We start from the raw sequence: 23,581 nt of genomic DNA, 5'->3' as shown, positions 1-23,581 counted from the left end.
GTCAAAGTCACATCTGATCTGAGTCCAAGTCTGTGTTGTTACATACAGATCTAAGATGATAATGTTTGGAAATCCTTAGTCTCCATAGTCTTCTTCTCTTAACTATGTAAAGCCAACAAATACACTTACATTCAGAAAAATCTTCACCCGCCTCTGTTCCCTATCTAACCTCTCTAACTCACCTCTTCCTCTTTCTGACCACAATCTACTCACATTCTCTTCCCTCTGCACTCCTTGTCTACAATCCCCACCCCACAAACTTGCACACCCTCGCAGAAATCTTAAACACCTTGAGCTACACTCACTCTCTGAATCCCTCCTCCCTCTCACAGATATGTTCCTTACACAATGCAGATGACGCTGCCACTCTATATAACACCACAATAGCTGTAGCTTTGGAATCTCTAGCCCCTCTCACACATACCAAAGCTCGCAAAATCAACAGACAGCCCTGGCACATCAGCCTGATCAAAGAACTGAGGCGAGCTTCGAGGGCTGCTGAGCGCAGATGGAAAAGATTCCACTCCAATGAGCCCTTCATCACATTCAAACAGTCCCTCGCTACTTTCAAGACCACACTCGCCACAGCAAAACAAAACTACTTCTCATCTCTCATATCCTCTCTGTCTCACAACCCTTAACAGTTATTCAACACCTTCAATTCTCTCCACCGTCCCCAGCACCTCCTCCCTCCCCACTCATCTCAGCTGAAGACTTTGCCTCATTTTTCAAGCAGAAGATTGAGAACATCAGAGACAATTTTAGTGAACAACCCCCAGAGACCTTTCTCCCAACTACCCAGCCCTCCACCTCCAAAACCCATCCCACTTCATCCCAAACCTCGCAACAGTCTTGATCCCAACCCTAACCCATCTCTTCAACCTATCACTAACAACTGGTGTTTTCCCCTCAAGCTTTAAACACGCCTCAATCACACCTATCCTCACAAAGCCCTTTCTTGACCCATCCTCTGTATCTAGCTATCGCCCTATATTACTTCTCCCCTATGCCTCAAAACTACTGGATCAACACGTCCATCTTGAACTGTCTTCCCATTTATCTTCCTGCTCCCTCTTTGACTGCTTACAATCAGGCTTCTGGTCACACCACTCCACTGAAACTGCCTTAACTAAGGTCACCAATGACCTATTAACCAAGAGCAAGTGACACTACTCTATCCTCCTCCTCCTGGACCTATCCTCTGCCTGTGACACAGTGGACCATTCCCTGTTGCTGCAGACCCTCTCGTCCCCTGGCATCACAGACTTGGCCCTATCCTGGATCTCGTCATACTTAACTGACCAGACATTCAGCGTCTCCCATTCACACACCACCTCCTCACCTCGCCCCCTATCTGTCGGAGTCCTGCAGGGTTCAGTTCTAGGGCCCCTGCTCTTCCCATCTACACCTTTGGCCTGGGACAGCTCATAGAATCTCACGGTTTTCAGTATCATCTCTATGCTGATGACACACAGATTTACATCTCTGGACCAGATATCACACCACCCTACTAACCAGAATCCCTCAATGTCTGTCTCTATTTCATCCTTCTTCTCCGCTAGATTTCTAAAACGTAACATGGACAAAACAGAATTCATCATCTTTTCCCCATCTCACTCGACCCCCCCCAACGAACCTATCCATTACAGTAAACGGCTGCCCACTCTCCCCAGTCCCACAAGCTTGCTGTCTTGGGGTAATCCTTGACACTGATCTCTCCTTCAAACCACATATCCAAGCCCTTTCCACTTCCTGCTGCCTTCAACTCAAAAAATTTCACGGATCCGTACATTCCTAAACCAAGAATCTGCAAAAACCCTAGTCCATGCTCTCATCATCTCCCACCTCGACTACTGTAACCTCCTGATCTGTGGCCTCCCCTCTAACACTCTCACACCCCTCCAATCTATTCTAAACTCTGCTGCCTGACTAATCCACCTGTCCCCAGCAATTCCCTGGCCTCTCCCCTCTGTCAATCCCTTCACTGGCTCCCCATTACCCAGAGACTCCAGTACAAAAGCCTAATCATGACATACAAAGCCATCCACAACCTGTCTCCTTCATACATCTGTGACCTCGCCTCCCGGTACATTCCTGCAACCTCCGATCCTCACAAGATCTCCTTCTCTACTCCCCTCTTATCTCCTCTTCCCACAATCGCATACAAGATTTCTCTCGCGCATCACCCATACTCTGGAACTCTCTACCACAAGACATCAGACTCTCGTCTACCATCGAAACCTTCAAAAAGAACCTGAAGACCCACCTCTTCCAACAAACCTACAACCTGCAGTAACCACCGATCGACCAAACCGCTGCACGACCAGCTCTACCCTCACCTACTGTATCCTCACCCATCCCTTGTAGATTGTGAGCCATCGTGGGCAGGGTCCTCTCTCCTCCTGTACCAGTTGTGACTTGTATTGTTCAAGATTATTGTACTTGTTTTTATTATGGTAACCCCTCCCCACATGTAAAGCTGCATGGAATAAATGGTGCTATAATAATAAATAATAATAATAAAAAACAATTGTTCCTTTATTTAAAATAAAGATCACACAAGAAAAATAAAATCAATTAAAAACTTATACTTGTTTGAACTTATTATCTGTATAAAAGACACTTGCCCACACAATCAATCACATTCAAACTTATCCACCAAGGCCAAGACCAAAGAGCTGTCTAAGGACAACAGGGACAAAATTGAAGACCTGCACAAAGCTTGTATGGGCTACAGGACAATAGGCAAGCAGCTTTGTGAGAAGGCAACAACTGTTGGCACAATTATTACAAAATGGAAGAAACACAAGATGAGTGTCAATCTTCCATCGGTCTGGGACGCCCTACAAGAACTTGCCTCGTGGAGTAAGGATAATTCTGAGAAAGGTTAGGAGTCAGCCAAGAACTACACAGGAAGACCTGAACTATGACCTTAAGAGAGCTGGGACCACAGTCTCAAAGATTACCGTTAGTAACAGACTATGTTGTCTTGGATTAAAATCCTGCATGGCACGCAAGGTACCCCTGCTCATGCCAGCACATGTCCAGGCTAGTTTGAAGTTAGCTAATAATCATCTGGATGATCCAGAGGAGGCATTAGGAGAAAGTCACGTGGTCAAATGAGACCAAAATAGAACCTTTTGATATTAAATCCACTCGCCGTGTTTGGAGGAAGAAAAAAGATGAGTACTGCCCCCAAAACACTGTTCCAACTAGGAAGCATGGTGGGAAACATCACACATTGGAGGGTGCTTTTCTGCAAAGGGGACAGGATGACTGCATTGTATTGAAGGGAGGATGGATGGGGTCATGTATCCCAAGATTTTGGCCAACAACTCCTTCCTTCAGTAAGAGCATTGAAGATGGGTCATGGCTGGGTTTTCCAGCATGAAAATGATCTGAAACACACAGCCAGGGCAACTAAGGAGTGTCTCCATAAGAAGCATTTCAAGGTCCTAGAGAGGCCTAGCAAGTTTCCAGACCCTAGCCCAATTGGGGGGAGCTGAAACTCAATGTTGCTCAGCAACAGCCTCGAAATCTGAAAGATCTGGAGAAAATCTGTATGGAGGACTGGGCCAAAATCTCTGCTGCATTGTGTGCAAACTTGGTGAAAAACTACAGTAAATGTCTGACCTCTGTAATTGCAATAAAAGGTTTCTGTACCAAATATTAAGTTCTGTTTTTGTATTGTATCAAATACTTATTTCATGCAATAGAATGCATGTGATTTTATGGATTTTTTTTTTTAAAGATTCTGTCTCTCACAGTTGAAGTGTAACTATGATAAAAATTACAGACCTCTCCATTCTTTGCAGGTGAGAAACTTGCAAAATCGTCAGTGTATCTAATACTTTCCCCACTGTATATGGAAGCAAAATAAGATGCAACAGTTGCAATAAAACTACCAATAATATTGATGACTACAGGGGTATATTTGCATACCCCTGCGGTGCGGCATCACCCTTTACTTGGGTGCTGTATTATTGGAGCCATGTGGGTATATAACAGATTTTTGTGACATAGTCTAAGTTGGATCTTTTGGTTAGATGGGACGTTTTACGGCAACTGTTACATCTACTTATTTTCCAGACATTGTATATCTCATGTTGATTTACCTGTTTACACTATATAGCAAAATAATTGCAGCAAATGTACCCCTGTGGCCATGTTTATTATCAATCCAGCAAGGTTTCCAGTATGGTCTTTTTCTATCCTGATATCCCCTGGTACTTTCATTGCCTCTTTATTCCATTTTCTATTTATTTGTTATATTTATTGTGTTCAAGTCTATTTATTAATAATAAATATGGTATTGATTTTATTGGCTTGCATTTTTTAATATTGGTGTTCTTCAGTCACACTCGGGCTCAGCATCTTGGAGCCAAAGTCTTATAGTCTCTTGGATATATAGTCATCTTACTACAATGTATTAGTACACATACTGTATAAACAGTCAATTGCATAAATAATATCAATTCTCTTTTCCCCCCTTACATGTTCTAATCTGTCTTTATAAACATGGCACAGAGGGCAGAACGAGGGCATTAGTAGTTGACGGTGTCGCCTGACTTTACATTATGCATTAGAAATGCTAAACCAAGAAAATGCTGATTTTGCCTGTGTTACATTTTTATGAAAATGTTCTTTCTACTCTTAACTGTTTGTATAAGGCTATGTGCCCACGTAGCAGAAAGTATGAAGAATTTCAGGAAAGCAGGAAATCCGCTTGCGTTTTTTGTGCGTTTAAACCATGTTTTTTGCATGTATGTGTCGAGTTTTTTTCTCGGTTTTATCGCGGATTTTTAGCGTTTTTTTCCAATGGTCCAAATACAATTCTATAGCGGCAAAACCGCCAATTTTCCGCAAAATTAATGAACATGCTGCGTTTTTTTTCCCGCAATACTTTTCCGCTGCGGAAAAAAACACAGCATGGGCACAAAAATTGAGGAATGCATTAAAATGATGAGATGCTTGATGTAAGCATTTTTTAAGCATTTCAGCAGCGGAAAACCGGTGCAAAAACGCTTAAAAAACGCTAAAAACCTGGAACGTGGGCACATAGCCTAAAGAGTATAATGTTGTCTTATTCATTATGTCAGGTGAGAAGGAAAAGTCATGTATTTTTTCTTGTCAAACCAACAATTGCACATTATTGTATATAGGATATAATGTATACAAATTCAGAACAAACCTTTTAAATATTATTGCTTACTATAAATGTTTATACTGAGATTTTCATGCCCTCCCATGTAGATAGTTTTCTTATCTTGTCTGCAGATTAGAAGCAGTCTTTCAGAGAGGGTTTAATGGTAGGATTCGGTACATTTTCAGCATTACTGTAATTCTAACTCGGGACATTTGTCAACGTCGGCCTAACTTCTTAGCACCATACATGCTGCAGTACAATAAGAGGCCTAGTTGGAAATGTCAGCCTGGAGATCACAGACAGGATCGGCATAAAGACCTTGCATATTGTATACACTTTTTAAATCTAGTTTCCATAATACCATATTGTTAAGAGAAACCCATAGAAATATTGCCACCTGGTATGAATAATGCATTTGTCTCTTTTTTTTGACAGATACAAAAATGGGACGCTTATCTTGGCCCACAGCTACTTTTATAACTGTCGTCGCTACTGTTTATTTGGAAGCAAAAACTACTCCGCCAGCAAAGTACACTAAAAAAGTCTATAATATTGAGATTGCCAATGCTTTTGAGACTTCATTTGCGCCACCAACAGAGGAGACTGTCTTCACCGAGTTATCTGAGACAAGTGACACCACCACTGAGCCGCCCACTTTACACCCTGATTTTAGAACTGCCACCACCCTATACCCTTTTGATAATTTTACTCTTGAAACAGCAGATTTCTTCTTTAACTGCTGTGATTGCTGTACACCTATGGCTGGACCAAAGGGGGAATCTGGACCCATGGGACTCCCAGGTAAACCAATCTATATGCAACTGAAAGCAAAGTATGGATTCCATTAATGCAGCACATGCCAATGAACATATACGAGTATGAGAACTGGTCTCAGGTATTAAAGACTATACCAAATAATTTAGTTCAATTAGTCCTTATTCCTTTACAAAAATAGAGTGAATAGCTCATGGTTGAGTTAAAAAGTTATCTTCATTTTAATTTCTCTCATTTAGCAATAGCACACGAGAAAATAATAAAGTTCTGTAATTGCGCATTTAGGATTTAGCAGAGATTGTTTCGTTCAAAGCGCAAGATTGCGAGTTAACATGCAAGATCTCGCACTTACTCTGTGAGAAGGGCAGCAGTGGACGGAAAAAATGAACATTTAACTTTTTTTGCAAACATTTGACTTCAGAACCGTTTTTTTTATTTTCACAAGTGCAAAAACAGAAATTTAACCATAAACTTTGTTGTGCAATTTCTCCTGAATACGCCGATACCCCATATGTGGGGGTAAACCACTTTTTGGGCGCACCACAGAGCTTGGAAGAGAAGGAGTGCCATTTGACTTTTTCAATGTCGAATTGGCTTGAATTGAGATCGGACGCCATGTCGCGTTTGGAGAGCCCCTGATGTGCCTAAACAGTGGAAACCCCCCACAAGTGACACCATTTTGGAAACTAGACCCCTTAAGGAACTTATCTAGATTTGTGGTGAGCACTTTGAACCCCCAAGTGCTTCAGAGAAGTTTATAACGTAGAGCTGTGAAAATAAAAAATCGCATTTGTTTACACAAAAATGATCTTTTTGCCCACAAATTCTTATTTTCACAAGGGTAACAGGAGAAATTAGACCACAAAAGTTGTTGTGCAATTTCTCCTGAGTACGTCAATACCCCATATGTGAGGGTAAACCACTGTTTGGGCGCACCGCAGAGCTTGGAAGATAAGGAGTGCCGTTTTACTTTTTCAATGTAGAATTGGCTGGAATTGAAATTGTACACCGTGTCGCGTTTGGAGAGCCCCTGATGAGGCTAAACAGTAGAAACCCCGCACAAGTGACCCCATTTTGGAAACTAGACCCCTTAAGGAACTTATCTAGATGTGTGGTGAGCACTTTAAACCCCCAAGTGCTTCACAGAAATTGATAAAGTAGAGCCGTGAAAATAAAAAATCCTTTTTTTTTTCCTCAAAAATGATTTTTTTAGCCTGCAATTTTTTATTTTCTCAAGGGTAACAGGAGACATTGGACTCCAAAATCTGTTGACCAGTTTGTCCTAAGTATGCTGATACCCCATATGTGGGGGGGGGCACTGTTTGGGCACCCATCGGGGCTCGGAAGAGAAGGAGCGCCGCTTGAAATGCAGACTTTGATGGGATGGTCTGCGGACGCCATAAACAGTGGAAACCCCCAAGTGACCCCATTTTGGAAATTATACCCCCCAAAGAGCTTATCTAGATGTGTGGTGAGCACTATGAACCCCCAACTTCTTCACATAAGTTTATAATGTAGAGCCATGAAAAAAAAATAATATTTTTTCCACAAAAATGATCTTTTCACCCCCAAATTTCACAAGGGTAACAGGATGTGAATACTTTTCTGCCCCATGATGACAGAAGTATTCTAGGAGTGATAGCTTTATTGGCTAATCAGAAAATAATATGTTTGCAAGCTTTCAGAGCACAGGGGCTCCTTCTTCAGGCAAGATTACAAATAGATTAATAAGAAAAATGCACAATATTTAAAGAATAGTACAGCAGGACATTTGTTAGGGGGTGGGAAGTGTGATGCCACTACTCGCTCAGCTCTATATCACTGCCCCGGTAGGCTTCCATAGGCATGATATGCACGTCCTTTGGCACCACCCTTTTCATCTCGGTCCCGTCCACTGGCTCAATCACGCCCTCTTATCTGAGTGATACTTGGCCTGGCTATTTGCTACCATTTCCTTGGTTATATCTATAAGCGATGTTACATATAATTTTTTGACCTATACTTCAGGTGAACCCTGTCTGTTTATTTATTTGTATTTTTCTTGTATATACTTTAGTTATTTTTGTACAGGTTGTACTTCCTTTTTGTTATTTCATTTCTTTTTTTATGTTGTAGCGACTGATGAAAGTCCCAAGGGACTGAAACGTTTCTTGTGCTACTAATAAATCGTTTTCACGGTTACAACTGTTTCTACGGTTACTGAAGTTGAGTGCTAGACTTTTATATTACACTCCTAGAAAACTTCTGTCATCATTGGGCAGAAAAGTATTCACATTGATTTTTCTGGCTAACATGGTATCACAATTCAATTTGTTATTGTACATCAAGGGTAACAGGAGAAATTGGACCTCAAAATTTATTGTGCAATTTATGCTGAGTAGGCTGATACCCCATATGTGGGAGGACCACTGTTTGGGCGCATGGCAGAGCTCGGAAGGGAAGGAGCGCCATTTTCGAATACAGACTTTGATAGAATGGTCTGCGGGCGTTATGTTGCTTTTGCAGAGCTCCTTTGAACTTTGAATGCCCAAGTGCTTCACAGAAGTTTATAATGCAGAGTCATGAAAATAAAAAATATTTTTTTTCCCACAAAAAAGATTTTTTAGCCCCCAAGATTTTGTTTTCACAAGGGTAACAAGAGAAATTGGACCCCAAAAGTTGTCCAATTTATCCTGAGTATGCTGGTACCCCATGTGTGGGGGGACCACTGTTTGGGCGCACGGCAGAGCTCGGAAGGGAAGGAGTGCCGTTTTGGAATGCAGACTTTGATAGAATGGTCTGCGGTCATTATGTTGCGTTTGCAGAGCCCCTGATGTACCTAAGCAGTAAAACCCCCCCCACAAGTGACCCCATTTTGGAAACTAGACCCCCCATGGAACTTATCTAGATGTGTCGTGAGAACTTTGAATACCCAAGTGCTTCACAGAAGTTTATCATGCAGAGTCTTGAAAATAAAAAATATTTTTTTTTCCACAAAAAAGATTTTTTAGCCCCCAAGTTTTATTTTCACAAGGGTAACAGGAGAAATTGGACCCAAAAGTTGTTGTCCAATTTATCCCGAGTACGCTGATGTCCCATATGTGGGGATAAACCAGTGTTTGGGCGCATGGCATAGCTCAGAAGGGAGGGAGCACCATTTGACTATTTGAGCGCAAAATTGGCTGTCGTGTTTGGAGACCCCCTGATGTACCTAAACAGTGGAAACCCCCCAATTCTAACTCCAACCCTAACCCCGACACACCCCTAACCCTAATCCCAACCTGATCCATAATCCTAATCACAACCCTAACGATAATCACAACCCCAACCCCAAAACAACCCTAATCTCAACCCTAAACATAACCCTAATCAAAACCCTAAATCCAAAACACCCCTAATCCTAATCTCAACCCTAACCTCAAACCTAATCCTAATCCCAATACACCCATAACCTTAATCCCAACCCTAACCTTAACCCTCAATCCCAAACCTAACCCTAATCCCAAACGTAACCCTAATGCCAACCCTAACCCTAATACCAACCCTAATCCAAACCCTAACTCTAATCCCAACTCTAACCCTAACTTTAGCAGCAACCCTAGCCCTAACTTTAGCCCCAACCCTAGCCCTAACTTTAGCCCCAACCCTAACCCTAGCCCTAACTCTAACTTTAGCCCCACCCCTAACCCTAGCCCTAACCCTACATTTAGCCCCAACCCTAACCCTAACCCTAGCCCTAACTTTAGCCCCAACCCTAACCCTAGCCCTAACCCTAGCCCAACCCTAACCCTAGCCCTATCTTTAGCCCCAACCCTAACCCTAACCCTAGCCCTAAGGCTACTTTCACACTTGCGTCATGTGGCATCCATCGCAATCTGTCGTTTTGGACAAAAAATGGATCCTGCAAATGTGCCTGCAGGATGCGTTTTTTGCCCATAGACTTATGTTGCCAATGGATCGTGACGGATGGCCACACGTCGTGTCCATCGTGCACTGGATCCGTTGTGTTTTGGCAGACCGTTGTCACGAAAAAAGTTCAATGTTACGGTTTTTTGTACGACGCGTCCGACATTTTCAACCGAGGAAGCGTGGCCATAACTCCACCCCCTCCTCCCCAGGACATAGACTGGGCAGCGGATGCGTTGAAAACCTGCATCCACTGCCCACATTGTGCACAATTTTTACAACATGCGTCGGTACGTTGGGCCGATGCATTGCGACGGCCCCATACCGACTCAAGTGTGAAAGAAGCCTAATCCTAGCCCTAACCCTAAACCTAGCCCTAACCCTAACCCTAAATTTAGCCCCAACCCTAACCCTAACCCTAAATTTAGCCTCAACCCTAACCCCAACCCTAACCCTAAATGTAGCCCCAACTCCTCTAGCTGCCGGCCGGCAGATCATGGCGGGTGCACTGCGTATGCGCCTGTCATTTTCTTACCAGATGAAGAAGCCGGCGGGCAGAAGGGGACGCAGCAGGACCCAGGGACACCGGTAAGTATAACAGGGTCCCCGAATCTCCCTATTTCTCTGTCCTCTGATGTGCGATCACATCAGAGGACAGAGAATGACACATCGCTTTTTTTTTTTCTTTTGTGGCCACCGGTAAACAGTTAACTACCGGTGATCACAAAACAGATGGCAGCCGAGACCCCAAAGATCTTCCGGGTGCCAGCCGGCGGGCGCACTGCGTATGTGCCCACCATTTTTTGTCCGGAACAAGATAGCAGCGCCCATCGGGAGCCACGAGGAGCACCGGGGGAGACAGGTGAGTATCGGGGGGCTATCGGGGACCCCATTTCTCTGTCCTCTGAGGTGCGATCACATCAGAGGACAGAGAAATTAAATGGGAAATCGCGGGGTTTTTTTGCGATCGTCGGTAAACGGTTAATTACCGGCGATCGCAACCCGGGGGTCGGTAACCCCCCCGAATCATGTTCTTTCGGGTCTGGGCTACCCCCGGCAACTGAGACCCCAGAGAAAATCTGACTCTGAGGGGCGCTATTCACTTTTTCCACAGCGCCGTTAATTAACGGCGCTGTGGTTTAAGTACCCTTAACTGATGCCGTTAAAAGGCGTATCAGTGGCGTTAAGGGGTTAAATTAAAAAGGCATCCATGAATTTGTGATTGTTACACTTTCAGAAATGCACATGCTGTAAGCACTACAGATGCTTTAACCCCTTAGCGACCGCCGATACGCCTTTTAACGGCGGCCGCTAAGGGTACTTAAACCACAGCGCCGTTAATTAATGGCGCTGTGGAAAAAGTAAATAGCGCCCCCCAGAGTCAGATTTTCTCTGGGGTCTCGGCTGCCGGGGGTAGCCGAGACCCCAGAGAACATGATTCGGGGGGTTTTTAACCCACCCCGCATTTGCGATCGCCGGTAATTAACCGTTTACCGGCGATCGCAAAAAAAAAAAAAAACGCGATCTCTTTTTAATTTCTCTATCCTCCGATGTGATCGCACATCGGAGGATAGAGAAAAGGGGTCCCAGGTAGCCCCCCAATACTTACCTATCTCCCCCGATGCTCCTCGTGGCTCCCGGTGGGCGCCGCCATCTTGAAAATGGCGGGCGCATGCGTAGTGCGCCCGCCGGCCGGCCCCGCAAGAATCTTTGGGGTCTCGGCTTCCGGGGGTAGCCGAGACCCCAAAGAGCATGATCGGGGGTTGGTTTTAGCGACCCCTGTTTTGCGATCGCCGGTAATTAACTGTTTACCGGCGACCGCAAAAAAAAAAAAAAAGCTAAGTGTAATTCTCTGTCCTCTGATGTGATCGCACATCAGAGGACAGAGAAATAGGGGGATTCGGGGACCCTGCCATACTCACCTGTGTCCCTGGATCCTCCTGCTGCTCCTCCTGGCCGCCGGCATCTTCTGGGCAAAAGAAAATGGCGGGCGCATGTGCAGTGCGCCCGCCATTAGGGTTGAGCGAAACGGGTCATTCATTTTCAAAAGTCGCCGACTTTTGGCAAAGTCGGGTTTCATGAAACCCGATCCGACCCCTATGCGGGGTCGGCCATGCGGTACGCGACTTTCGCGCCAAAGTCGCGTTTCAATGACGCGAAAAGTGCCATTTCTCAGCCAATGAAGGTAAACGCAGAGTGTGGGCAACATGATGACATAGGTCCTGGTCCCCACCATCTTAGAGAAGGGCATTGCAGTGATTGGCTTGCTGTCTGCGGCGTCACAGGGGCTATAAAGGGGTGTTCCCGCTGACCGCCATGTTACTGCTGCTGATCTGAGCTTAGGGAGAGGTTGCTGCCGCTTCGTCAGAAGCAGGGATAGCGTTAGGCAGGGTCCATTAACCACCAAACCGCTTGTGCTGTAGCGATTTGCACTGTCCAACACCACCTTCGGTGTGCAGGGACAGTGGAAGCTACATTTTTTTTTTTTTTCCTCAGCGCTGTAGCTCATTGGGCTGCCCTAGAAGGCTCCCTGATAGCTGCATTGCTGTGTGTACGCCGCTGTGCAAACCAACTGCTTTTTTCAAAGCACAAATCCTCTTGTTCCTTCCTTTCTGCACAGCTATCTTGTTTGTTTGTCCACACTTTTTATTTAATTTGTGCATCAGTCCACTCCTTATTGCTGCCTGCCATACCTGGCTGAGATTACTGCAGGGAGATAGTAATTGAAGGACAGTTCCTTTTTTTTTTTTTGTGGGAGATTAAGATTGGCATTTCTGCTAGAGTGCCATCCCTGTCTGTGCCATCTCTCACTCAGTGGGCCATAGAAAGCCTATTTATTTTTTTGCTTGATTTGGGTTCTAAAATCTACCTGAAAAAATCACTACATCAATCAATGGGAGAAAAATATTGGCCTCAGGGCTTGTGTGCCACTCCTGACTCCTGTGTGTGCCATCTCTCAGTCAGTGGGCCATAGAAAGCCTATTTATTTTTTTGCTTCATTTGGGTTCCAAAATCTACCTGAAAAAATCACTACATCAATCAGTGGGAGAAAAATATTGGCCTCAGGGCTTGTGTGCCTCTCCTGACTCCTGTGTGCATCATCACTCACTCAGTGGGCCATAGAAAGCCTATTTTTTTTTGTTGCTTTATTTGGGTTCTAAATTCTACCTGAAAAAATCAATAAATCAATCAGTGGGAGATTAATATTGGCCTTTGGGCTTGTGTGCCAGTCCTAAGCGTGCCATCTCTCTCACAAATAGTGGGCCATAGAAAGCCTATTTTTTTTTTTTGGGGGGGTTTTATAAATTCTACCTGAAAAAAAAAGGGAGATTAATATTGGCCTTTGGGCTTGTGTGCCAGTCCTAAGCGTGCCATCTCTCTCTCTCAGATAGTGGACCATAGAAAGCCTATTTATTATTTTTTTTATTGGGTTTATAAATTTTCCCTGAAAAAAAAAAAAAAAAGTGGGAGATTAATATTGGTCTCTGGGCTTGTGTGCCACTCCTGACTCCTGTGTGTGCCATCTCTCAGTCAGTGGGCCATAGAAAGCCTATTTTTTGTTTTATTTGTTTTCTAAATTCTCCCTGAAAAAATCATTTTATTTTATTTGGGTTCTAAATTCTTCCCGAAAAAATCATTTTTTTTTATTATTTTTTTTTTCTAAAGTCTCCCTGAAAAAAAAAAAAAAATCAAATCAGTGGGAGATTAATATTGCCCTTTCTGCTTGTGTGCCAGTCTTGACTCCTGGGTGTGCCATTTCTCTCTCTCTCTCTCTCCAATTGTGGGCCATAGAAAGCCTATTATTTTTTTAGCTTGATTTGGGTTCCAAAATCTACCTGAAAAAATCACTGCATCAATCATTGGGAGAACAATATTGGCCTCTGGGCTTGTGTGCCACTCCTGACTCCTGTGTGCATCATCTCTCACTCAGTGGGCCATAGAAAGCCTATTTTTTGTTTTATTTGTTTTCTAAATTCTCCCTGAAAAAAATCATTTTATTTTATTTGGTTTCTAAATTCTTCCTGAAAAAATCATTTTTTTTTATTATTTTTTTTTTCTAAAGTCTCCCTGATAAAAAAACAAAAAAAACAAATCAGTGGGAGATTAATATTGCCCTTTCTGCTTGTGTGCCAGTCTTGACTCCTGGGTGTGCCATCTCTCTGTCTCCAATTGTGGGCCATAGAAAGCCTATTATTTTTTTTGCTTGATTTGGGTTCCAAAATCTACCTGAAAAAATCACTAAATCAATCAGTGGGAGATAAATATTGGCCTCTGGGCTTGTGTGCCACTCCTGACTCCTGTGTGCGTCATCTCTCACTCAGTGGGCCATAGAAAGCCTATTTTTTGTTTTATTTGTTTTCTAAATTCTCCCTGAAGAAATCATTTTATTTTATTTGGTTTCTAAATTCTTCCTGAAAAAATCATTTTATTCTATTATTTTTTTTTTCTAAAGTCTCCCTGAAAAAAAAAAAAAATCAGTGGGAGATTAATATTGCCCTTTCTGCTTGTGTGCCAGTCTTGACTCCTGGGTGTGCCATCTCTCTCTCTCTCTCCAATTGTGGGCCATAGAAAGCCTATTATTTTTTTAGCTTCATTTGGGTTCCAAAATCTACCTGAAAAAATCACTACATCAATCATTGGGAGAACAATATTGGCCTCTGGGCTTGTGTGCCACTCCTGACTCCTGTGTGCGTCATCTCTCACTCAGTGGGCCATAGAAAGCCTATTTTTTGTTTTATTTGTTTTCTAAATTCTCCCTGAAAAAATCATTTTATTTTATTTGGTTTCTAAATTCTTCCTGAAAAAAATCATTTTATTCTATTATTTTTTTTTTCTAAAGTCTCCCTGAAAAAAAAAAAAATCAGTGGGAGATTAATATTGCCCTTTCTGCTTGTGTGCCAGTCTTGACTCCTGGGTGTGCCATCTCTCTCTCTCTCTCAAATTGTGGGCCATAGAAAGCCTATTATTTTTTTTGCTTGATTTGGGTTCCAAAATCTACCTGAAAAAATCACTGCATCAATCATTGGGAGAAAAATATTGGCCTCTGGGCTTGTCTGCCACTCCTGACTCCTGTGTGTGGCATCTCTCACTCAGTGGGGCATAGAAAGCCTTTTTTTATTTTTTTTTATTTGGTTTCTAAATTGTCATTGGAAAAATCATTTTATGTTATTTGGTTTCTAAATTCTTCCTGAAAAAATCATTTTATTTTATTTTGTTTCTAAAGTCTCCCTGAAAAAAAAAAATAAATAAAAAAAAACAGTGGGAGATTAATATTAACATTTGTGCTTCAGTGACAGTCCTGCGTGTGTGGTATCTCTCTCATTTGGTGCCACCAAAAACAGAGTGTGTAACATTGTGCCTGATTTTCGTTGTGGTCTCACCCACCTGTAAAGGGGTAGCTAAATCATACTGAAGTTATAGCTCACCGTGTAAGTTGTGTGACAGCAACAAATACCGTTAGTTTGGTTACGTTTTTAAAACAATGAGGAAGTCTGGTGGAAGAGGTCGTGGCCGGGGGCGTTCATTGTCAGCTGGTAATGAGGGTAGTGGTAGTGGTGGAGCATCAGGTGGTCGTGGGAAAAAAAATATTGCACCTAAGTCTGGAGCTGTGGAGCCAGGTTCGTCATCTGGCTACACAAGGCCTCGAACGCTCCCTTTTCTGGGAGTAGGAAAACCGCTTTTAAAGCCAGAGCAGCAAGAGCAAGTTTTGGCTTATCTTGCTGACTCAGCCTCTAGCTCTTTTGCCTCCTCTCGTGAAACTGGTAAATGTAAAAGCAGCGCGTCGTTAGTGGATGTTCACGGTCAGGGACAAGTCGCTTCCTTGTCCTCTTCAGCAAAAACAACAACAGAGAAGAATGCAGCAGGCGACACAACGGGTTACTCCATGGAGCTCTATACACATACCGTCCCTGGCTTAGAAAGTGAAGCAGTTAACAGTCCATGCCCATTACAAGTTGAATCTGACATGGAGTGCACTGATGCACAGCCACAGCCAGACTACTATGCTGGTCCTTTGACTCAGACCACAACATTGCCCTCGCAGGGTAATGATCAAGAATCAGACCCTGATGAGACTATGTTGCCCCATCACGAACGCTATACCACCGACCGACATGGTGACACAGACGAAGTTGCACACGAGCTACAAGAAGAGGTAATAGATGACCCAGTTCTTGACCCCGATTGGCAGCCATTGGGGGAACAGGGTGCAGGCGGCAGCAGTTCTGAAGCGGAGGAGGAGGGGCCGCAGCAGGCATCAACATCGCAACAGGTTCCATCTGCCGGGCCCGTATCTTGCCCAAAACGCGTGGCAAAGCCAAAACCTGTTGGAGGACAGCGTGGCCATCCGGTTAAAGCTCAGTCTGCAATGCCTGAAAAGGTATCCGATGCTAGAAAGAGTGCAGTCTGGCATTTTTTTAAACAACATCCAATTGATCAGCGCAAAGTCATCTGTCAAAAATGTTCACCTACCTTAAGCAGAGGGCAGAATCTGAAAAGTCTCAATACAAGTTGCATGCATAGACATTTAACCACCATGCATTTGCAAGCTTGGACTAACTACCAAACGTCCCTTAAGGTTGTAGCACCCTCGGCCAATGAAGCTAGTCATCAACGCAACATCCCTTCCGGCAGTGTAGGGCCACCATTTTCCGCACCACCTGCAGTATCTGTGCAGGTTTCTTTGCCAGGCCAAAGCAGTCAGGGTCAGGGAATCACCCGTTTCGTAGTAGGAAACACTGCATCTAGGGCACCGGCGGCAACAATACCATCTCCCACCGTCTCTCAGTCTGCCATGTCCACCGGCACCCCCGCTAGTTCCACGATCTCCAGCTCTCCAGTCCAGCTCACCCTACATGAGACTATGGTTAGAAAAAGGAAGTACTTAGCCTCGCATCCGCGTACACAGGGTTTTAACGCCCACATAGCTAGACTAATCTCGTTAGAGATGATGCCCTACCGGTTAGTTGAAAGCGAAGCTTTCAAAGCCCTGATGGACTATGCTGTACCACGCTACGAGCTACCCAGTCGACACTTTTTTTCCAGAAAAGCCATCCCAGCCCTCCACCAGCATGTTAAAGAGCGCATCGTCCATGCACTCAGGCAATCTGTGAGCACAAAGGTGCACCTGACAACAGATGCATGGACCAGTAGGCATGGCCAGTGACGTTACGCGTCCATCACGGCACACTGGGTGAATGTTGTGGATGTAGGGTCCACAGGGGACAGCAAGTTTGGGACAGTTCTGCCTAGCCCACGGTCTAGGAAACAGTTGGCTGTAGCCGTTCGCACCCCCTCGTCCTCCTCCTCGTCCTCCTGCAGAAGTGAGAGCTCGTCCACAGACCGCAGTCGCACAACCACTCCATCCGCAGCTGCCACTGTTGCACACCAGGTCTCCCAATATGGGGCAGCTACTGGCAAACGTCAGCAGGCTGTATTGGCTATGAAGTGTTTGGGCGACAACAGACACACCGCGGAAGTTCTGTCCGAGTTCTTGCAGAAAGAAACGCAGTCGTGGCTGGGCACTGTAGATCTTGAGGCAGGCAAGGTAGTGAGTGATAACGGAAGGAATTTCATGGCTGCCATCTCCCTTTCCCAACTGAAACACATTCCTTGCCTGGCTCACACCTTAAACCTGGTGGTGCAGTGCTTCCTGAAAAGTTATCCGGGGTTATCCGACCTGCTCCTCAAAGTGCGTGGACTTTGCTCACATATCCGCCGTTCGCCCGTACACTCCAGCCGTATGCAGACCTATCAGCGTTCTTTGAACCTTCCCCAGCATCGCCTAATCATAGATGTTGCAACAAGGTGGAACTCAACACTGCACATGCTTCAGAGACTGTGCGAACAGAGGCGGGCTGTTATGTTTTTGTGGGAGGATACACATACACGGGCAGGCAGTAGGATGGCAGACATGGAGTTGTCAGGTGTGCAGTGGTCGAAGATTCAAGACATGTGTCAAGTCCTTCAGTGTTTTGAGGAATGCACACGGCTGGTTAGTGCAGACAACGCCATAATAAGCATGAGCATCCCCCTAATGCGTCTGCTGATGCAAAGTTTGACGCACATAAAGGATCAGGCGTCTGCAGCTGAGGAAGAGGAAAGCCTTGATGACAGTCAGCCATTGTCTGGCCAGGGCAGTGTACAGGACGAGGTAGCGGGCAAAGAGGAGGAGGAGGACGAGGAGGATGATGGGGATGATTATATTTTTAATGAGGAAGCTTTTCCGGGGCCACTGGAAATTGGTGGCGCGGCAAGGCCGGGTTCCGGTTTTTGGAGGGACACAAGTGACGTGGATTTGCCTGAAACTGCCCCTCAACCAAGCACAACCGCAGATTTGAGAACTGGAACTTTGGCCCACATGGCGGATTATGCCTTACGTATCCTCAAAAGGGACACACGCATTACTAAAATGATGAACGATGACGATTACTGGTTGGCCTGCCTCCTTGATCCTCGCTATAAAGGCAAATTGCAAAATATAATGCCACATGAAAACTTGGAAATAATATTAGCAACCAAACAATCAACTCTTGTTGACCGTTTGCTTCTGGCATTCCCTGCACACAGCGCCCGTGATCGTTCTCACACGAGCTGCAGGGGCCAGCAGACCAGAGGTGTTAGAAGGGCAGAAATCAGAAGTGGCGTTGGCCAGAGGGGTTTTCTGACCAGGTTGTGGAGTGATTTTGCTATGACCGCAGACAGGACAGGTACTGCAGCATCAATTCAAAGTGACAGGAGACAACATTTGTCCAGTATGGTTACAAACTATTTTTCATCCCTTATCGACGTTCTCCCTCAACCGTCATTCCCATTTGATTACTGGGCATCCAAATTAGACACCTGGCCAGAATTGGCAGAATATGCATTGCAGGAGCTTGCTTGCCCGGCAGCTAGTGTCCTATCAGAAAGAGTATTCAGTGCTGCAGGTTCAATACTAACAGAAAAAAGGACTCGTCTGGCTACCCAAAATGTAGATGATCTAACCTTCATTAAAATGAACCACAACTGGATTTCGAAATCTTTTGCCCCACCTTGCCCGGCTGACACCTAGCTTTCCTATGAAAAGGTCTTGCCTGTGGACTATTCTGAATGACTTTTCCAATCTTGTAATTTTCTGCACCTGATTGTCCAGCATACGACATGTTTACACCTCACTAAATGGCCAAACTCCCCACACGGGGCCGTGGTATCGCCACTTGGCGCCAGCACCCGTGAGAGTGCTGTTTGTCTGAAGAGGTGGGTGTGCCCGCTTTTGGTCGACGGCACTGCCACTGGGTCCCTCATAGTACAATAAAGTGTCTCTGGCGGTGGTGGTGCGCACCCAACGTCAGACACACCGTTGTAATATGAGGGGCCCTGGGCCTGTACCGCCGCCCACAAGACAGTTCCCCCCCCCCAGCTCAAACAGTGCTCTACCACTTGCAAAATTATCTCTCACAGCTCCACCAATGTTTAGTCTATGCGCTGACATCCTTCAATGCCTGGCACTGACAATACCATTGTATTGACATTTTTGTTATGTTAGGCCTTCGAAGCCTGTCTGCGGTCCCTCCTTCCACTAGGCCTCCACTGACCATTGTACTGCTGCCCGTGTACCCCTGGAGCCAATTTTAAATTGCCAACAGCCCTATTTTTTTATGTTAGGCCTTCGAAGCCTGTCTGCGGTCCCTCCTTCCACTAGGCCTCCACTGACCATTGTACTGCTGCCCTTGTACCACTGGAACCAATTTTAAATTGCCAACAGCCCTATTTTTTTATGTTAGGCCTTCGAAGCCTGTCTGCAGTCCCTCCTTCTACTAGGCCTCCACTGACCATTGTACTGCTGCCCTTGTACCACTGGAACCAATTTTAAATTGCCAACAGCCCTATTTTTTTATGTTAGGCCTTCGAAGCCTGTCTGCGGTCCCTCCTTCCACTAGGCCTCCACTGACCATTGTACTGCTGCCCGTGTACCCCTGGAACCTATTTTAAATTGCCAACAGCCCTATTTTTTTATGTTAGGCCTTCGAAGCCTGTCTGCGGTCCCTCCTTCCACTAGGCCTCCACTGACCATTGTACTGCTGCCCTTGTACCCCTGGAACCGATTTTAAATTGCCAACAGCCCTATTTTTTTATGTTAGGCCTTCGAAGCCTGTCTGCGGTCCCTCCTTCCACTAGGCCTCCACTGACCACACCACTGCTGCCCGTGTACCCCTGGAACCAATTTAAAATTGCCGACAGCCAGCCCAATTTTATTATGTTAGGCCTTCGAAGCCTGTCTGCGGTCCGTTCTTTCTACTACTACTACACTGACCAGGCCACTGCTGCCCGTGTACCCCTGGAACCAATTTAAAATTGCCTACAGCCATCTGTTATTATGTTAGGCCTTCGATGCCTGTTTGCGGTCACTCCTTCCACTAGGCCTCCACTGACCACACCACTGCTGCCCGTGTACCCCTGGAACCAATTTAAAATTGCCTACAGCCAGCCCAATTTTTTTATTTTAGGCCTTCGATGCCTGTCTGCGGTCCGTTCTTTCTACTACTACTACACTGACCAGGCCACTGCTGCCCGTGTTCCCCTGGAACCAATTTAAAATTGCCTACAGCCATGTGTTATTATGTTAGGCCTTCGATGCCTGTCTGCGGTCACTCCTTCCACTAGGCCTCCACTGACCACACCACTGCTGCCCGTGTACCCCTGGAACCAATTTAAAATTGCCTACAGCCAGCCCAATTTTTTTATGTTAGGCCTTCGAAGCCTGTCTGCGGTCCGTTCTTTCTACTACTACTACACTGACCAGGCCACTGCTGCCCGTGTTCCCCTGGAACCAATTTAAAATTGCCTACAGCCATCTGTTATTATGTTAGGCCTTCGATGCCTGTTTGCGGTCACTCCATCCACTAGGCCTCCACTGACCACACCACTGCTGCCCGTGTACCCATGGAACCAATTTAAAATTGCCTACAGCCATCTGGTATTATGTTAGGCCTTCGATGCCTGTCTGCGGTCACTCCTTCCACTAGGCCTCCACTGACCACACCACTGCTGCCCGTGTACCCCTGGAACCAATTTAAAATTGCCTACAGCCATCTGTTATTATGTTAGGCCTTTGATGCCTGTCTGCGGTCACTCCTTCCACTAGGCCTCCACTGACCACACCACTGCTGCCCGTGTACCCCTGGAACCAATTTAAAATTGCCTACAGCCATCTGTTATTATGTTAGGCCTTCGAAGCCTGTCTGCGGTCCTTCCTTCCAATAGTTCTCCACTGACCAGACCAATGCTGGCCGTGTACCCCTGGAACCCAGCTGAAAGTGCATGTAGCCTCCTTTTTTTCTTTGTTTTATATTTAGAAAGCCCAGATGAACTACGCTGTGCAACGGTTCAAGCTACCCAGTCGACATTTCTTTTGCGAGAAAAGCCATCCCAGCCCTCCAGCGGCATGAAAAAGTCTGCATTGTCATAGCACTCAGGCAATCAAACAGTAGAAAGGTGCACCTGACAAGAGACGCATGGACCAGTAGGCATGTCCACAAAAAGTTACGTGTCCATTACGGCGCACTGGGTTAATGTGTTGGATGCATGGTCCACAGGGGACAGCCTACAAAGTCTGTCTGCAGTCCCTAATTCCAATTTTCCTCCGCTGACCACACCACTGCTGCCCGTGTACCCCTGGAACCAATTTTACAGTGTCTACAGCCTAATTTTGTTATGTTAGGCCTACTACGCCTGTCTGCGGTCCCTCCTTCCAATACTCGTCCACTGACCACACCACTGCTGCCTGTGGACCCCTGGAACCTATTTTTAATTGCATAGAGCATCCTTTTTTTAATAGTAGGCGTACAAAGTCTGTCTGCGGTCCACTATTGAAATTGTCCTCCACTGCCCAGAGCACTGCTGCTTGTGTACCCCTGTAACTTTTTTAAGCTGCAGTGAGCCATATTTTTGGTTTAAGTCCTACTACCTGTGTCTGTCTGCGCCACTCAATTCAGCTGTGTTCCTTTGAAAAAAGCTGAGCGTCAATAGTCTTGTTTTCAGCCTCTAGGAATTTTAAAACTGCATTGGGGGTACAACTTTGGTAGGGCCTACTAACGGTGTCTGCCTCCCCAAGGTGTGCCCCAGGTTTCCTCGCCATTGCTTCGATCTTAATGCTCTCGTTTAGTAGTTGTTGGAAACTACACTGCATTAGGCCTACAAATTGGGTATGGGGTGTAGAGAGATGGTGTGTTCCACTCCAAGGTGTTCCCCAGGTTTCCTCGCCAATGCTTCGATCTTCATGCTCTCGTTTAGTAGTTGTTGGAAACTACACTGCATTAGGCCTACAAATTGGGTATGGGGTGTAGAGAGATGGTGTGTTCCACTCCAAGGTGTTCCCCAGGTTTCCTCTCCATTGCTTCGATCTTCATGCTCTCGTTTAGTAGTTGTTGGAAACTACACTGCATTAGGCCTACAAATTGGGTATGGGGTGTAGAGAGATGGTGTGTTACACTCCAAGGTGTTCCCCAGGTTTCCTCTCCATTGCTTCGATCTTCATGCTCTCGTTTACTAGTTGTTGGAAACTACACTGCATTAGGCCTACAAATTGGGTATGGGGTGTAGAGAGATGGTGTGTTCCACTCCAAGGTGTTCCCCAGGTTTCCTCGCCAATGCTTCGATCTTCATGCTCTCGTTTAGTAGTTGTTGGAAACTACACTGCATTAGGCCTACAAATTGGGTATGGGGTGTAGAGAGATGGTGTGTTCCACTCCAAGGTGTTCCCCAGGTTTCCTCGCCAATGCTTCGATCTTCATGCTCTCGTTTAGTAGTTGTTGGAAACTACACTGCATTAGGCCTACAAATTGGGTATGGGGTGTAGAGAGATGGTGTGTTCCACTCCAAGGTGTTCTCCAGGTTGCCTTTCCTGAGCTTCGATCTTCCGGCTCTCGTTTAGTAGTTGTTGGAAACTACACTGCATTAGGCCTACAAATTGGGTATGGGGTGTAGAGAGATGGTGTGTTACACTCCGAGGTGTTCCCCAGGTTTCCTCTCCATTGCTTCGATCTTCATGCTCTCGTTTAGTAGTTGTTGGAAACTACGCTGCATTAGGCCTACAAATTGGGTATGGGGTGTAGAGAGATGGTGTGTTCCACTCCAAGGTGTTCTCCAGGTTGCCTTTCCTGAGCTTCGATCTTCCGGCTCTCGTTTAGTAGTTGTTGGAAACTACACTGCATTAGGCCTACAAATTGGGTATGGGGTGTAGAGAGATGGTGTGTTACACTCCAAGGTGTTCCCCAGGTTTCCTCTCCATTGCTTCGATCTTCATGCTCTCGTTTAGTAGTTGTTGGAAACTACGCTGCATTAGGCCTACAAATTGGGTATGGGGTGTAGAGAGATGGTGTGTTCCACTCCAAGGTGTTCTCCAGGTTGCCTTTCCTGAGCTTCGATCTTCCGGCTCTCGTTTAGTAGTTGTTGGAAACTACACTGCATTAGGCCTACAAATTGGGTATGGGGTGTAGAGAGATGGTGTGTTACACTCCAAGGTGTTCCCCAGGTTTCCTCTCCATTGCTTCGATCTTCATGCTCTTGTTTAGTAGTTGTTGGAAACTACGCTGCATTAGGCCTACAAATTGGGTATGGGGTGTAGAGAGATGGTGTGTTCCACTCCAAGGTGTTCTCCAGGTTGCCTTTCCTGAGCTTCGATCTTCTGGCTCTCGTTTAGTAGTTGTTGGAAACTACACTGCATTAGGCCTACAAATTGGGTATGGGGTGTAGAGAGATGGTGTGTTACACTCCAAGGTGTTCCCCAGGTTTCCT

General features: G+C 45.4%; 1 protein-coding gene across 1 annotated transcript in view; it reads left to right on the top strand.

The window, feature by feature from the left end:
- Nucleotides 1–23,581, top strand: part of OTOL1 (otolin 1) — an 84,926-nt gene that overhangs the window by 17,643 nt on the left and 43,702 nt on the right. The window contains exon 2 of the mRNA XM_069727399.1: nucleotides 5,582–5,947. Coding sequence (XP_069583500.1) covers nucleotides 5,590–5,947 — 358 coding nt within the window. The 5' untranslated portion in view covers nucleotides 5,582–5,589. The remainder of the gene's footprint in view (nucleotides 1–5,581; nucleotides 5,948–23,581) is intronic.

The sequence above is a fragment of the Ranitomeya imitator genome, chromosome 5 (assembly GCF_032444005.1).
Source record: "Ranitomeya imitator isolate aRanImi1 chromosome 5, aRanImi1.pri, whole genome shotgun sequence".
NCBI classification, from domain to species: Eukaryota; Metazoa; Chordata; class Amphibia; order Anura; family Dendrobatidae; genus Ranitomeya; species Ranitomeya imitator.
Note: the sequence above shows the minus strand (reverse complement) of the source record. Positions and strands in the feature narration are given on the sequence as shown.